At 41.8% G+C, this 15,724-nt stretch overlaps 2 protein-coding genes across 6 annotated transcripts in view; both read left to right on the top strand.

Annotated features, from left to right (window-relative positions):
- Nucleotides 1-6,756, top strand: part of LOC137527663 (protein Wnt-7b-like) — a 128,686-nt gene extending 121,930 nt beyond the window's left edge. For all 5 annotated transcript variants that reach the window (XM_068248378.1, XM_068248374.1, XM_068248376.1 and 2 more), the window contains 2 exons: nt 547-818; nt 6,256-6,756. In XM_068248378.1, the coding sequence (XP_068104479.1) occupies nt 547-818; nt 6,256-6,735 (752 nt within the window). In that variant the 3' untranslated portion in view covers nt 6,736-6,756. The remainder of the gene's footprint in view (nt 1-546; nt 819-6,255) is intronic.
- A 6,459-nt stretch (nt 6,757-13,215) lies between these two features.
- On the top strand, nt 13,216-14,743 carry LOC137527440 (protein Wnt-7c-like). Its single transcript, XM_068247956.1, has 2 exons — nt 13,216-13,295; nt 14,053-14,743. Exons 1-2 carry the CDS (start codon nt 13,216-13,218, stop codon nt 14,720-14,722), a joined length of 750 nt encoding a protein of 249 aa, XP_068104057.1. The 3' UTR covers nt 14,723-14,743.
- The last annotated feature ends 981 nt before the right edge of the window (nt 14,744-15,724 follow it).

The raw sequence follows: 15,724 nt of genomic DNA, 5'->3' as shown, positions 1-15,724 counted from the left end.
CAGTATGTGAAAGCCCAGCCAGCTCAAAGGACGATTTATCCAGCTTGTAAAAGATAAGAGAGAAGAGAGAAGCTGCTCTAATCCTAAATAACACACATGCAGTGTGCATAGAGGGGCCTGGAAGGGGGAGTTCATAGCAGAACCACAACACTGAAGAACTTGGCAGCCTTCCAGACACAGGCTGACAAGTCTGACAGGGGAAAGATACATTGATTTATTACAGAGACAGTGATAGTATAAAGTGCTGCAGTAAGCCAGAACACATTAGAATAGCTTTTTGAACTTGTAGGATGATAAAAAAACAGGATGCAATTTTTGTTACGGAGTCTCTTTAAGTTGAGACAATACTACTTTCTTTTACCTGATACATGGACACTAAAACTGAGATGCCAAAAGAAAAGAAAAAAGGTCATTTTTAGGAGTAGGAGGAGAGATACAATTGTTTATCTCAGCAATTTATTTTCATCCCGGGTTTCCTTTAAGCCATTGCAGTAAAATTTTTATCATGGTAGAACTTTTATTTACCTTTGTGTGCTTTCCTTTCAGGCAGTCGAGAAACAGCCTTTTACTATGCGATCCTGTCGGCTGGCATTGCCCACTCTATCACCAATGCCTGCAGCCATGGCAACCTGACGTACTGTGGCTGTGACCGGGACAAGCATGGGCACCACGACCCTGAGAAGGGATGGCGATGGGGAGGATGCTCTGCTGACATCAAACATGGCATACGTTTGTCTCGAGAGTTTGTAGACGCACGGGAGGTGAAGCGCAACGCTCGCACCCTGATGAACCTGCACAACAACCTGGTGGGGAGGAAGGTAGAAAGTCCTCTTATTTGTATTACCTTTTACCCCACACAGTTCTAAAGTGTGTGTGTGTGTGTGTGTGTGTGTGTGTGTGTGTGTGTGTGTGTGTGTGTGTGTGTGTGTGTGTGTGTGTGTGTGTGTGTGTGTGTGTGTCTGTCTGTCTGTCTGTCTGTCTGTCTGTCTGTCTGTCTGTCTGTCTGTCTGTCTGTCTGTCTGTCTGTCTGTCTGTCTGTCTGTCTGTCTGTCTGTCTGTGTGTGTGTGTGTGTGTGTGTGTGTGTGCGCGCGCACCCCCTTTAGAATACCAGGTTTTTGTGATGTAAAAAAAAAACATAGAACACAATAAATAGTTTCAAAACTTTTCGTACCTCTAATGTGACCTATAAATACAGTGCCACACGTCTGTCAGGGGAAGAAATTTATATACACACAGTGGGATGCGAAAGTTTGGGCAACCGTGTTAATCATCATGATTTTCCTTTATAAATCGTTGGTTGTTATGATAAAAAATATCAGTTAAATATCATATAGGAGACACGCACAGTGATATTTGACAAGTGAAATTAAGTTTATTGGATTTACAGAAAGTGCGCAATAATTGTTTAAATAAAATTATTCAGGTGCATTCATTTTGGCACTGTTATCATTTAATTGATTCCAAAACCGTTAGAATTCATTATTGGAACTCAATTTACCTTGGTAAGTTCAGTGACCCCTGACCTACATACACAGGTGAATCCAATTATAAGAAAGAGTATTTAAGGCGGTCACTTGTAAGTTTCCCTCCTCTTTTAATTTTCTCTGAAGAGTAGCAACATGGGGGTCTCAAAACAACTCTCAAATGACCTGAAGACAAAGATTGCTCACCATCATTGTTTAGGGGGAGGATACAGAAAGCTGTCTCAGAGTTTCCACAGTTAGGAACATATTGAGGAAATGGAAGACCACAGGCTCATTTCAAGTTAAGGCTCAAAGTGGCAGAGCAAGAAAAATCTAGGATAAACAGAAGCGACGAATGGTGAGAACAGTCAGTCAACCCAAAGACCAGCACCAAAGACCTACAACATCATCTTGCTGCAGATGGAGTCACTGTGCATCATTCAACCATTCGGTGTACTTTACACAAGGAGATGCTGTATGTGAGAGTGATGCAGAGGAAGTATTTTCTCCGCCCACAGCACAAACAGAGCCACTTGAGGTATGCTAAAGCACATTTGGACAAGCCAGCTTCATTTTGGAATAAGGTGCTGTGGACTGATGAAACTAAAGTTGAGTTTATTGGACATAACAAGGGGTGTTATGCATGGAGGAAAAAACAACACAGCATTCCAAGAAAAACACCTGCTAGCTACAGTAAAATATGGTGGTGACCGTGGTTCCATCATGCTGATGTGGCCAGTGCAGAGATCGGGAATCTTGAGGGTTGCATGTATTCCACTCAGTATCAGCAGATTCTGGAGAACAATGTCCAGGAATAAGTGACAAAGCTGAAGCTGTGTAGGGGTTGGATCTTTCAACAAGACAAGAACCCTAAACACTGCTCAAAATCCACTAAGGCATTCATGCAGAGGAACAAGTACAATGTTCTGGAAAGGCCATCTCAGTCCCCAGACCTGAATATAATTGAAAATCTGTGGTGTGAGTTAAAGAGAGCTGTCCATGCTCAGAAGCCATCAAACCTGAATGAACTAGAGATGTTTTGTAAAGATGAATGGTCCAAAATGCCTTCAACCAAAATCCAGACTCTCATTGGAACCTACAGGAAGCGTTTAGAGGCTGTAATTTCTGCAAAAGGAAAATCTACTAAATATTGATTTCATTTCTTTTTTGTGGTGCCCAAATTTTTGCACCTGCCTAATTTTAACAATTATTGCATTCTTTCTGTAAATCCAATAAACTTAATTTCACTTCTCAAATATCACTGTGTGTGTCTCCTATAGGATATATTTAACTGACATTTTTTATCGTAACAATCAACGATACAGGAAAATCATGACGATTAACAAGGTTGCCCACACTTTCGCATCCCACTGTATTCTTCAAAAAACAGATTTGTCTGTCTTTTTTAAATGGATTGTACAATCCAGAAAAGTTTTGAGATAAATGATTGCAGGCTCTTTTTTCATCACAAAAAAAATGGCATTTTAACAGAGGACTGTACACTTTTCATAATAATTAGATATATATAGTGCTGCCCATATTTATTCATACGCCTGGAAAATTTTGACATAAAGGACTACTGTAAGGGGCTAGCTGGAAAAAGAGTTGAACTTACCTGGGGCTTCTAATGGTCCCTTGCAGACGTCCTGTGCCCCCGCAGCCACTCACCAATGCTCCAGGCCCCGCCACCGATTCACTTCTGGAATTTACGACCTTAAAGTCGCAAACCTACTGTGCCTGCATGGCCTCGTCCTCGCTCCCGCTGACGTCACCGAGAGCGGTCTGCACCTGCGCAGTACACTCCCGGTGACGTCAGCGGAAGAAAAACATTTCTCATCTTTTTATTTACATTTGAGCTAAAATTGTCCAGTCAAAAATTATTCATACCCCTCTCAATAATCAATAGAAAAGCCTTTATTGGCTATTACAGCAATCAAACGCTTCCTATAATTGCAGACCAGCTTTTTGCATGTCTCCACAGGTATTTTTCCCATTCATCTTTAGCAATGAGCTAGCTACCAGGGTACCACATGCCTTGAGAAAGAGGGACCATGTGAGGCCCCCGAAACAATTGTCGGGACTTTTTGTGGAACCATTGCTTAATAAAAGTGCGGAGTATTTAATTCACCACTGCTAGCAAACTGTATTCATGCTTGATATTGTGGCTTTGCATAGTCACCTCTCCAAGCACCCAGAAACTGATGGTGTGCCTGCTTCATTGTAAATACTACTACATGTTTGACAGTGGGGGATGGTGTTCTTTGGGTTGAAGGCTTTTTCTTTTTTACAACAAATGAAGGAAACATCATTGTGACCAAATAATTCAATTTTTGTTTTATCTCACCATAACATAGAAGACCAGAAGTCTTCTTCTTTGTCCAGATGAACATTTGCAAAGGCCAAGTGAATTTTGTGTGTCTTATCTGGAGAAGTGGATTCCTCCTTGGTCTGCATCCATGGAACCCAGCAGTGTGCAGTGTCCATTGGATTGTCTGCCTTTAGACATTTCCCCCATCAGAGCCCAGATTTACCAGGATGGCCTTGGTGGTAATCCTTGGATTCTTTTTCACCTCTCTCACTATCCTCCTGGCCAGAACAGATATCACTTTTGATTTTCGACCATGTCCTCTGAGATTTTTCACAGTGCAAAACATCTTGTATTTTTAATAATACTCAGCCACTGGAACTTGAACATGTTGAGTTGATTGAAACAGCTGTTCACAATTAATCAGGGTAATTAGGATGCTTTAGAACAGCTTGGACTATTTTGAATGGTATAGGTATGTTCCCACAGACTGTGACAGTTTTGGACTGGACACTTTTTGCACAAATGTAAATAAAAGCTGAGAAATGTTTTTTTTTTCCACAATAATGCCTCTTGTACATCGTCTTATTATCTTATGGGAAACACCTATGTCATTTCCCGTCAAAAAATTACTTGCTGGTTCAATAAAAGTAACTTGCCAGGGGTATGAATAATTATGGGCAGCACTGTACACACACGCACACACACTATATACTATGTAGAACACTATGGAACATGTTGGAGCTATATAAATAAAAAATGATAATATATTCTGTACATGTCTGTTACTTTAGGATGCGCACAGTGTGACATTTATTTGAAACGTGTAAAGTAAAGGTTTGCTTAAGGTACACATATATTAGTCAATTTTACAAGCATTCTAGACATGTTTTAATGTGCTTTGCAGGCAGGTTAGGTGCAGGGAACAGCTCCCATAAGAACTTTTATTGTGTCTGTAAATGTTGCTTTTTCTGGAGAGGATGGGATCCGGGCTCCCCCTGCTGGTCGGTCACATGATCAGTCCTTACAGGATTGCTCACATCACCAGGCTGGGCTGGGAATATACTTGGAGATCATTCGCTGCAAATCATAAGGGATGGTGAACACAAGGTGGGGATCAGCCAACATTTGTCTGGTAGTCTACAGAGATATCTCTTCATAGAACCACATTTATCTGCAGGAGCACCTATAATACCTTCATCACCCCCATTCAGACAGACTTTTAATTAAAATTGAGGGTTAGAACAGAGGGAATTTTTGAAGACATGGTTCTTAAAAGAGTAATCACAGTTAAAATGTCCCCTTTTTTCTCACTGTGGTATAAAACTGAGGAGCCTTGCTCTGGCCTGCTGCCGATTCGCACTCCACCCTACTTGATCCCTAGTGTTTTCCCAATGAATGTTTAAAAACCTAGAATAACCAATGCCTACATTTACCATGAAATTCATCTGTCTCCAGTATGAGCTGTGCTGAAGCTTCAAAGGATGGAGGAATTGTGAATATTTTTAGCCAAGCGGCAATACTTTGGGACAAAGGCAGGTAGGATAACTATATAGACAAAAGATAGTTTGAAGACAAGATTTATGGTATTGTTTCTATTTGCTTTAGCCACACTCCCATTTCTCATACCTGCCGGTAGAATGTAAGCACTATTGGGCAGGGACATGTTCTCCTCCTGGTTTGTGCTCATTACCTATGAGTTTGTAGTTTTCACCCTTTTTATTCAATGGTCAGCATTGGATGATAAAAGATAATACAAATCTCGAATGATCTCATCCAAAAATTGCCTTAGTAAATCAGGCCTATGACCTCCTGTTGTTGAGGGGCATCCACATGCCAACACTGGAGTTAATTGGCTGATTTGCTGAATCCCAGTTCCCAGGAGCCTTTTCAAAAGACCATATGACCAGTGATTGGCCCCTGTATGGAACCTGGATTACCACCTGCCGTTTTTTAATATTTCAGCCTCACCTGTTACTCTGTATGTAGGATGTAACCTAAATATTAACGCCATGTGTATAACTACAATAATAGAGCAACAGTCAAACCCGTCCTATCAGACAATCAGTTTATCTTTCAGTGATCTGATTGGATGCTTCGGATTCCTTGTTGCATAACACCTCTATACTTTACATCGTTCTATAGGAAAAAGCTGAACATGTTTCTGTCCCCTTTGATGTGGCCAGACCTTACCTTGGCGTTAAGACAAAACAATTTCTAGAACATACAAGCTGCGGGGAGCAATCAGATCTGATGCAGCCCTGCAGCAAAAATTGTTCCCTAACGTTCTTTGAAGAGTGAAATCTGCTCTCTGGGTCAAACCCTTCACTTTGCTTCCTCAAACAGTTTCTCGATGTCAAACTGCGATATCAGGTTTCAAGGCGAGCAATCACTTATTGTCGAAAGAGAAGCTAGAATTGATATCCCATTTTTTTTCCCTCATTTTTTGTTACCTTTCTTCTCATGATGACTCTTCTTTCTCACAGATCCTGGAGAAGAGTGTCCGACTGGAGTGCAAGTGTCACGGAGTTTCGGGTTCCTGCACTGTGAAAACCTGCTGGGTCACGTTGCCTCATTTCCGAGAGGTGGGCCACATGCTGAAGGAGAAGTACAAGGAAGCGGTGATGGTGGAGGCTGTCAGAGGGAGGCGCCAACAGATTCCCACATTTCTGAAGCTGAAGAACCCCCAGAACTACAATAAGCCTGCAGAGACTGACCTGGTCTATGTAGACAACCCCCCAAACTTTTGTGAGAAGGATAATTTTACGGGGAGCATGGGCACCTATGGGCGGCTCTGTAATCGCACCTCTACTCTGTCTGACAGCTGCGATCTTTTGTGCTGTGGCCGTGGATATAAGACTTTCCAGTACACCCACACTTGGCAGTGCCACTGCAAGTTCCACTGGTGCTGCCACGTGACCTGCAGTACCTGCAGTGAGAGGACGCAAGCCTATACATGCAATTAAACAAATGTTTGGATTTTCGTGCTGGATGAGTCGGGACAGTGATCCTAAACTGGAGTGTAGACATAACATGTCTGTCAGCTTTTTATCTGCGTTAACCACTCAGTATAGAAGAAACGAGGTTGAAAGAAGAGTCAGTGGTCTCTTGGTGGAAATAATTGAACAATGTCAGAAGAGGACTGGCTAAATGGGGCCTGGAGGGCAACCAGTGATAATAACACATGGCACACTACACACTAGCAAGCCATTTAACCCAATATCTGCTCTGCACACTTTAGCACAGGACTGGCTGGTGATGTCATATCTGCCTAAAGCATACATACATGGCGCTATACTTTGTCATTTGATGCCTAGCAGAATAGACGTGTGTCGTGCTTGTGTCTAAAACAGAACTCTTGGAGAAACATGGAATCAGTTTGATGTGGTGGTAGATTTATAATGCGCTGATTTGCTAAAGCAAGAAGTAATTCCAGTGAATCAGAGCTTTACAAATGTATGCAGGGCTGGATTTTACATAAGGCACTGTAGGCACGTGCCTACAGGTTAAAAAAAAAAAAAGGTGGGGGGATAGGCTGCGCATCCCTAAACACATGTTGCAATTGAATGGTTAATCGCACAGGCATACACCGCCTCTATCAGACTGAAAAATGCGGTGTATGCCTGTGCGATTAACCATTCAATTGCAACATGTGTTTAGGGACGCGCAGCCTATCCCCCCACCTTTTTTTTTTTTTACTTTGTAACTATGTAACTGTCAGGTTAGCTGCTCCCAGCCCCTCCTCCTGAGTTTCCATAATAAGTAGTAGCAGATTTGCATATGATTTGCATCTGAATTGAATGCAAAGTGTGCAGAAAATCTATTTAGGTGCTGCACACTGAGCTGGTGGTCATTTCGGATGCAGCCTTAGTGGTATGCGCTGGCGTTCTTCTCGACGTGCCTACAGGTGCCTTAGGTGATAGAGGCAGCCCCCATCCTCAGATCACTGACCTCAGGAGCTTACAGTCTAATCCCTGTCTCATATCGCTGACCTCAGGTACTTACACCCTAATCCATGTCTTATGTCACTAAGGATATTATGAGACAGTGATCAGAGTGTTTGATTCTAAGAACAGTTAGTGAGATAAGGCAGGGATTAGAGATCAGAATATTTTACTTGGGGGTGTGGCCTGTGTTTAGGGGCAGAGTTTAGGGCATTATAACGCCTGTGCCTACAGGCCTCTAAGTTGTAAATCCGGCCCTGAATGTATCACCTGATCATACGGATCACATGCTCTTTTATACTCCAGGCTTCTGCCACTGAGTCTTTTGTAATTGGCTACACTGTCTTTATACTGCTGCACATTGGCTCCTTTCTGGTTAATACTATTAGTCAACTGTTGCAGAATCATCTGCGGCTGAAGTGACTATTTTAGCCCGTTACCTCAGCTTTTAGTCCTCCACTGCAGAGCCAGAGACGTTTGGAGTCGACAAATCACCTCCATTAACTTATCTTTATCTTGCTCTTCAAATGTCTTATGTACTGACCTTTTACTAAGCCACGCCCACGTAACATCAACCTATATTTAAGCTCCACCCACTTGCACTCTAAGAACTTTTTCAGAAACCACACCCACTGAGGGCTAGAACGCCCTAAGAGTATAAAAAACAAATGTATTGGTCTGACACATAATCTATATTTCTATTTATATGTATATATTGTACAAAGATGTATTTTATGTCTTATTATACAACTGTCTATCAAATCTGAAGCCTCAAAGGGATTAATTTACCAACCGCCTTTAAAATTTCCATACACAAAGTGATGGACCAGAGTGGTCTATACATGTAGATAGGCACCCAGTATAACAAGTTAGAACTCTTTTACTGAAGAAAAACATGCAGAGATATATCATACATACACTACCATCAGGTAATGCAGCTTACTTAGAACAGAGGGAAACACAGAGAGAATACAGGAAATCACAACACCATAGAGATCAACACCACATTTTACAGAGAGTGACATCTTGTGGTTGCTTTACTATACTGCAGGTTAGGTAATTCTGGTGATACTGCCAACACAAAGTGCATATGGCATTTATATCACTACCTACAAAAGTAAATTAGCGTGCATTGAGCAAGTAGTGCAACTCGGGTTATGTAGATAACGCAATCTATGTTCCGATAATGCTCATTACACAAGTAGTCTAAAATGCATTATACTAGAAATTCGCATGGGATGCAACAATTTGCCCACTTCACTTTACATCACTTGTGTAAGTAGTGGTAAAATTGCTGTGTGCTCTCTGTCTGTCTGTCTGTCTGTCTGTCTGTCTGTGTGTGTGTGTGTGTGTGTGTGTGCGCGCGCACCCCCTTTAGAATACCAGGTTTTTGTGATGTAAAAAAAAAACATAGAACACAATAAATAGTTTCAAAACTTTTCGTACCTCTAATGTGACCTATAAATACAGTGCCACACGTCTGTCAGGGGAAGAAATTTATATACACACAGTGGGATGCGAAAGTTTGGGCAACCGTGTTAATCATCATGATTTTCCTTTATAAATCGTTGGTTGTTATGATAAAAAATATCAGTTAAATATCATATAGGAGACACGCACAGTGATATTTGACAAGTGAAATTAAGTTTATTGGATTTACAGAAAGTGCGCAATAATTGTTTAAATAAAATTATTCAGGTGCATTCATTTTGGCACTGTTATCATTTAATTGATTCCAAAACCGTTAGAATTCATTATTGGAACTCAATTTACCTTGGTAAGTTCAGTGACCCCTGACCTACATACACAGGTGAATCCAATTATAAGAAAGAGTATTTAAGGCGGTCACTTGTAAGTTTCCCTCCTCTTTTAATTTTCTCTGAAGAGTAGCAACATGGGGGTCTCAAAACAACTCTCAAATGACCTGAAGACAAAGATTGCTCACCATCATTGTTTAGGGGGAGGATACAGAAAGCTGTCTCAGAGTTTCCACAGTTAGGAACATATTGAGGAAATGGAAGACCACAGGCTCATTTCAAGTTAAGGCTCAAAGTGGCAGAGCAAGAAAAATCTAGGATAAACAGAAGCGACGAATGGTGAGAACAGTCAGTCAACCCAAAGACCAGCACCAAAGACCTACAACATCATCTTGCTGCAGATGGAGTCACTGTGCATCATTCAACCATTCGGTGTACTTTACACAAGGAGATGCTGTATGTGAGAGTGATGCAGAGGAAGTATTTTCTCCGCCCACAGCACAAACAGAGCCACTTGAGGTATGCTAAAGCACATTTGGACAAGCCAGCTTCATTTTGGAATAAGGTGCTGTGGACTGATGAAACTAAAGTTGAGTTTATTGGACATAACAAGGGGTGTTATGCATGGAGGAAAAAACAACACAGCATTCCAAGAAAAACACCTGCTAGCTACAGTAAAATATGGTGGTGACCGTGGTTCCATCATGCTGATGTGGCCAGTGCAGAGATCGGGAATCTTGAGGGTTGCATGTATTCCACTCAGTATCAGCAGATTCTGGAGAACAATGTCCAGGAATAAGTGACAAAGCTGAAGCTGTGTAGGGGTTGGATCTTTCAACAAGACAAGAACCCTAAACACTGCTCAAAATCCACTAAGGCATTCATGCAGAGGAACAAGTACAATGTTCTGGAAAGGCCATCTCAGTCCCCAGACCTGAATATAATTGAAAATCTGTGGTGTGAGTTAAAGAGAGCTGTCCATGCTCAGAAGCCATCAAACCTGAATGAACTAGAGATGTTTTGTAAAGATGAATGGTCCAAAATGCCTTCAACCAAAATCCAGACTCTCATTGGAACCTACAGGAAGCGTTTAGAGGCTGTAATTTCTGCAAAAGGAAAATCTACTAAATATTGATTTCATTTCTTTTTTGTGGTGCCCAAATTTTTGCACCTGCCTAATTTTAACAATTATTGCATTCTTTCTGTAAATCCAATAAACTTAATTTCACTTCTCAAATATCACTGTGTGTGTCTCCTATAGGATATATTTAACTGACATTTTTTATCGTAACAATCAACGATACAGGAAAATCATGACGATTAACAAGGTTGCCCACACTTTCGCATCCCACTGTATTCTTCAAAAAACAGATTTGTCTGTCTTTTTTAAATGGATTGTACAATCCAGAAAAGTTTTGAGATAAATGATTGCAGGCTCTTTTTTCATCACAAAAAAAATGGCATTTTAACAGAGGACTGTACACTTTTCATAATAATTAGATATATATAGTGCTGCCCATATTTATTCATACGCCTGGAAAATTTTGACATAAAGGACTACTGTAAGGGGCTAGCTGGAAAAAGAGTTGAACTTACCTGGGGCTTCTAATGGTCCCTTGCAGACGTCCTGTGCCCCCGCAGCCACTCACCAATGCTCCAGGCCCCGCCACCGATTCACTTCTGGAATTTACGACCTTAAAGTCGCAAACCTACTGTGCCTGCATGGCCTCGTCCTCGCTCCCGCTGACGTCACCGAGAGCGGTCTGCACCTGCGCAGTACACTCCCGGTGACGTCAGCGGAAGAAAAACATTTCTCATCTTTTTATTTACATTTGAGCTAAAATTGTCCAGTCAAAAATTATTCATACCCCTCTCAATAATCAATAGAAAAGCCTTTATTGGCTATTACAGCAATCAAACGCTTCCTATAATTGCAGACCAGCTTTTTGCATGTCTCCACAGGTATTTTTCCCATTCATCTTTAGCAATGAGCTAGCTACCAGGGTACCACATGCCTTGAGAAAGAGGGACCATGTGAGGCCCCCGAAACAATTGTCGGGACTTTTTGTGGAACCATTGCTTAATAAAAGTGCGGAGTATTTAATTCACCACTGCTAGCAAACTGTATTCATGCTTGATATTGTGGCTTTGCATAGTCACCTCTCCAAGCACCCAGAAACTGATGGTGTGCCTGCTTCATTGTAAATACTACTACATGTTTGACAGTGGGGGATGGTGTTCTTTGGGTTGAAGGCTTTTTCTTTTTTACAACAAATGAAGGAAACATCATTGTGACCAAATAATTCAATTTTTGTTTTATCTCACCATAACATAGAAGACCAGAAGTCTTCTTCTTTGTCCAGATGAACATTTGCAAAGGCCAAGTGAATTTTGTGTGTCTTATCTGGAGAAGTGGATTCCTCCTTGGTCTGCATCCATGGAACCCAGCAGTGTGCAGTGTCCATTGGATTGTCTGCCTTTAGACATTTCCCCCATCAGAGCCCAGATTTACCAGGATGGCCTTGGTGGTAATCCTTGGATTCTTTTTCACCTCTCTCACTATCCTCCTGGCCAGAACAGATATCACTTTTGATTTTCGACCATGTCCTCTGAGATTTTTCACAGTGCAAAACATCTTGTATTTTTAATAATACTCAGCCACTGGAACTTGAACATGTTGAGTTGATTGAAACAGCTGTTCACAATTAATCAGGGTAATTAGGATGCTTTAGAACAGCTTGGACTATTTTGAATGGTATAGGTATGTTCCCACAGACTGTGACAGTTTTGGACTGGACACTTTTTGCACAAATGTAAATAAAAGCTGAGAAATGTTTTTTTTTTCCACAATAATGCCTCTTGTACATCGTCTTATTATCTTATGGGAAACACCTATGTCATTTCCCGTCAAAAAATTACTTGCTGGTTCAATAAAAGTAACTTGCCAGGGGTATGAATAATTATGGGCAGCACTGTACACACACGCACACACACTATATACTATGTAGAACACTATGGAACATGTTGGAGCTATATAAATAAAAAATGATAATATATTCTGTACATGTCTGTTACTTTAGGATGCGCACAGTGTGACATTTATTTGAAACGTGTAAAGTAAAGGTTTGCTTAAGGTACACATATATTAGTCAATTTTACAAGCATTCTAGACATGTTTTAATGTGCTTTGCAGGCAGGTTAGGTGCAGGGAACAGCTCCCATAAGAACTTTTATTGTGTCTGTAAATGTTGCTTTTTCTGGAGAGGATGGGATCCGGGCTCCCCCTGCTGGTCGGTCACATGATCAGTCCTTACAGGATTGCTCACATCACCAGGCTGGGCTGGGAATATACTTGGAGATCATTCGCTGCAAATCATAAGGGATGGTGAACACAAGGTGGGGATCAGCCAACATTTGTCTGGTAGTCTACAGAGATATCTCTTCATAGAACCACATTTATCTGCAGGAGCACCTATAATACCTTCATCACCCCCATTCAGACAGACTTTTAATTAAAATTGAGGGTTAGAACAGAGGGAATTTTTGAAGACATGGTTCTTAAAAGAGTAATCACAGTTAAAATGTCCCCTTTTTTCTCACTGTGGTATAAAACTGAGGAGCCTTGCTCTGGCCTGCTGCCGATTCGCACTCCACCCTACTTGATCCCTAGTGTTTTCCCAATGAATGTTTAAAAACCTAGAATAACCAATGCCTACATTTACCATGAAATTCATCTGTCTCCAGTATGAGCTGTGCTGAAGCTTCAAAGGATGGAGGAATTGTGAATATTTTTAGCCAAGCGGCAATACTTTGGGACAAAGGCAGGTAGGATAACTATATAGACAAAAGATAGTTTGAAGACAAGATTTATGGTATTGTTTCTATTTGCTTTAGCCACACTCCCATTTCTCATACCTGCCGGTAGAATGTAAGCACTATTGGGCAGGGACATGTTCTCCTCCTGGTTTGTGCTCATTACCTATGAGTTTGTAGTTTTCACCCTTTTTATTCAATGGTCAGCATTGGATGATAAAAGATAATACAAATCTCGAATGATCTCATCCAAAAATTGCCTTAGTAAATCAGGCCTATGACCTCCTGTTGTTGAGGGGCATCCACATGCCAACACTGGAGTTAATTGGCTGATTTGCTGAATCCCAGTTCCCAGGAGCCTTTTCAAAAGACCATATGACCAGTGATTGGCCCCTGTATGGAACCTGGATTACCACCTGCCGTTTTTTAATATTTCAGCCTCACCTGTTACTCTGTATGTAGGATGTAACCTAAATATTAACGCCATGTGTATAACTACAATAATAGAGCAACAGTCAAACCCGTCCTATCAGACAATCAGTTTATCTTTCAGTGATCTGATTGGATGCTTCGGATTCCTTGTTGCATAACACCTCTATACTTTACATCGTTCTATAGGAAAAAGCTGAACATGTTTCTGTCCCCTTTGATGTGGCCAGACCTTACCTTGGCGTTAAGACAAAACAATTTCTAGAACATACAAGCTGCGGGGAGCAATCAGATCTGATGCAGCCCTGCAGCAAAAATTGTTCCCTAACGTTCTTTGAAGAGTGAAATCTGCTCTCTGGGTCAAACCCTTCACTTTGCTTCCTCAAACAGTTTCTCGATGTCAAACTGCGATATCAGGTTTCAAGGCGAGCAATCACTTATTGTCGAAAGAGAAGCTAGAATTGATATCCCATTTTTTTTCCCTCATTTTTTGTTACCTTTCTTCTCATGATGACTCTTCTTTCTCACAGATCCTGGAGAAGAGTGTCCGACTGGAGTGCAAGTGTCACGGAGTTTCGGGTTCCTGCACTGTGAAAACCTGCTGGGTCACGTTGCCTCATTTCCGAGAGGTGGGCCACATGCTGAAGGAGAAGTACAAGGAAGCGGTGATGGTGGAGGCTGTCAGAGGGAGGCGCCAACAGATTCCCACATTTCTGAAGCTGAAGAACCCCCAGAACTACAATAAGCCTGCAGAGACTGACCTGGTCTATGTAGACAACCCCCCAAACTTTTGTGAGAAGGATAATTTTACGGGGAGCATGGGCACCTATGGGCGGCTCTGTAATCGCACCTCTACTCTGTCTGACAGCTGCGATCTTTTGTGCTGTGGCCGTGGATATAAGACTTTCCAGTACACCCACACTTGGCAGTGCCACTGCAAGTTCCACTGGTGCTGCCACGTGACCTGCAGTACCTGCAGTGAGAGGACGCAAGCCTATACATGCAATTAAACAAATGTTTGGATTTTCGTGCTGGATGAGTCGGGACAGTGATCCTAAACTGGAGTGTAGACATAACATGTCTGTCAGCTTTTTATCTGCGTTAACCACTCAGTATAGAAGAAACGAGGTTGAAAGAAGAGTCAGTGGTCTCTTGGTGGAAATAATTGAACAATGTCAGAAGAGGACTGGCTAAATGGGGCCTGGAGGGCAACCAGTGATAATAACACATGGCACACTACACACTAGCAAGCCATTTAACCCAATATCTGCTCTGCACACTTTAGCACAGGACTGGCTGGTGATGTCATATCTGCCTAAAGCATACATACATGGCGCTATACTTTGTCATTTGATGCCTAGCAGAATAGACGTGTGTCGTGCTTGTGTCTAAAACAGAACTCTTGGAGAAACATGGAATCAGTTTGATGTGGTGGTAGATTTATAATGCGCTGATTTGCTAAAGCAAGAAGTAATTCCAGTGAATCAGAGCTTTACAAATGTATGCAGGGCTGGATTTTACATAAGGCACTGTAGGCACGTGCCTACAGGTTAAAAAAAAAAAAAGGTGGGGGGATAGGCTGCGCATCCCTAAACACATGTTGCAATTGAATGGTTAATCGCACAGGCATACACCGCCTCTATCAGACTGAAAAATGCGGTGTATGCCTGTGCGATTAACCATTCAATTGCAACATGTGTTTAGGGACGCGCAGCCTATCCCCCCACCTTTTTTTTTTTTTACTTTGTAACTATGTAACTGTCAGGTTAGCTGCTCCCAGCCCCTCCTCCTGAGTTTCCATAATAAGTAGTAGCAGATTTGCATATGATTTGCATCTGAATTGAATGCAAAGTGTGCAGAAAATCTATTTAGGTGCTGCACACTGAGCTGGTGGTCATTTCGGATGCAGCCTTAGTGGTATGCGCTGGCGTTCTTCTCGACGTGCCTACAGGTGCCTTAGGTGATAGAGGCAGCCCCCATCCTCAGATCACTGACCTCAGGAGCTTACAGTC

This window comes from Hyperolius riggenbachi, chromosome 8 (assembly GCF_040937935.1).
Source record: "Hyperolius riggenbachi isolate aHypRig1 chromosome 8, aHypRig1.pri, whole genome shotgun sequence".
Taxonomy (NCBI): Eukaryota; Metazoa; Chordata; class Amphibia; order Anura; family Hyperoliidae; genus Hyperolius; species Hyperolius riggenbachi.
The sequence above is the reverse complement of the archived record's forward strand: the minus strand, read 5'-3'. Positions and strand labels throughout refer to the sequence as shown.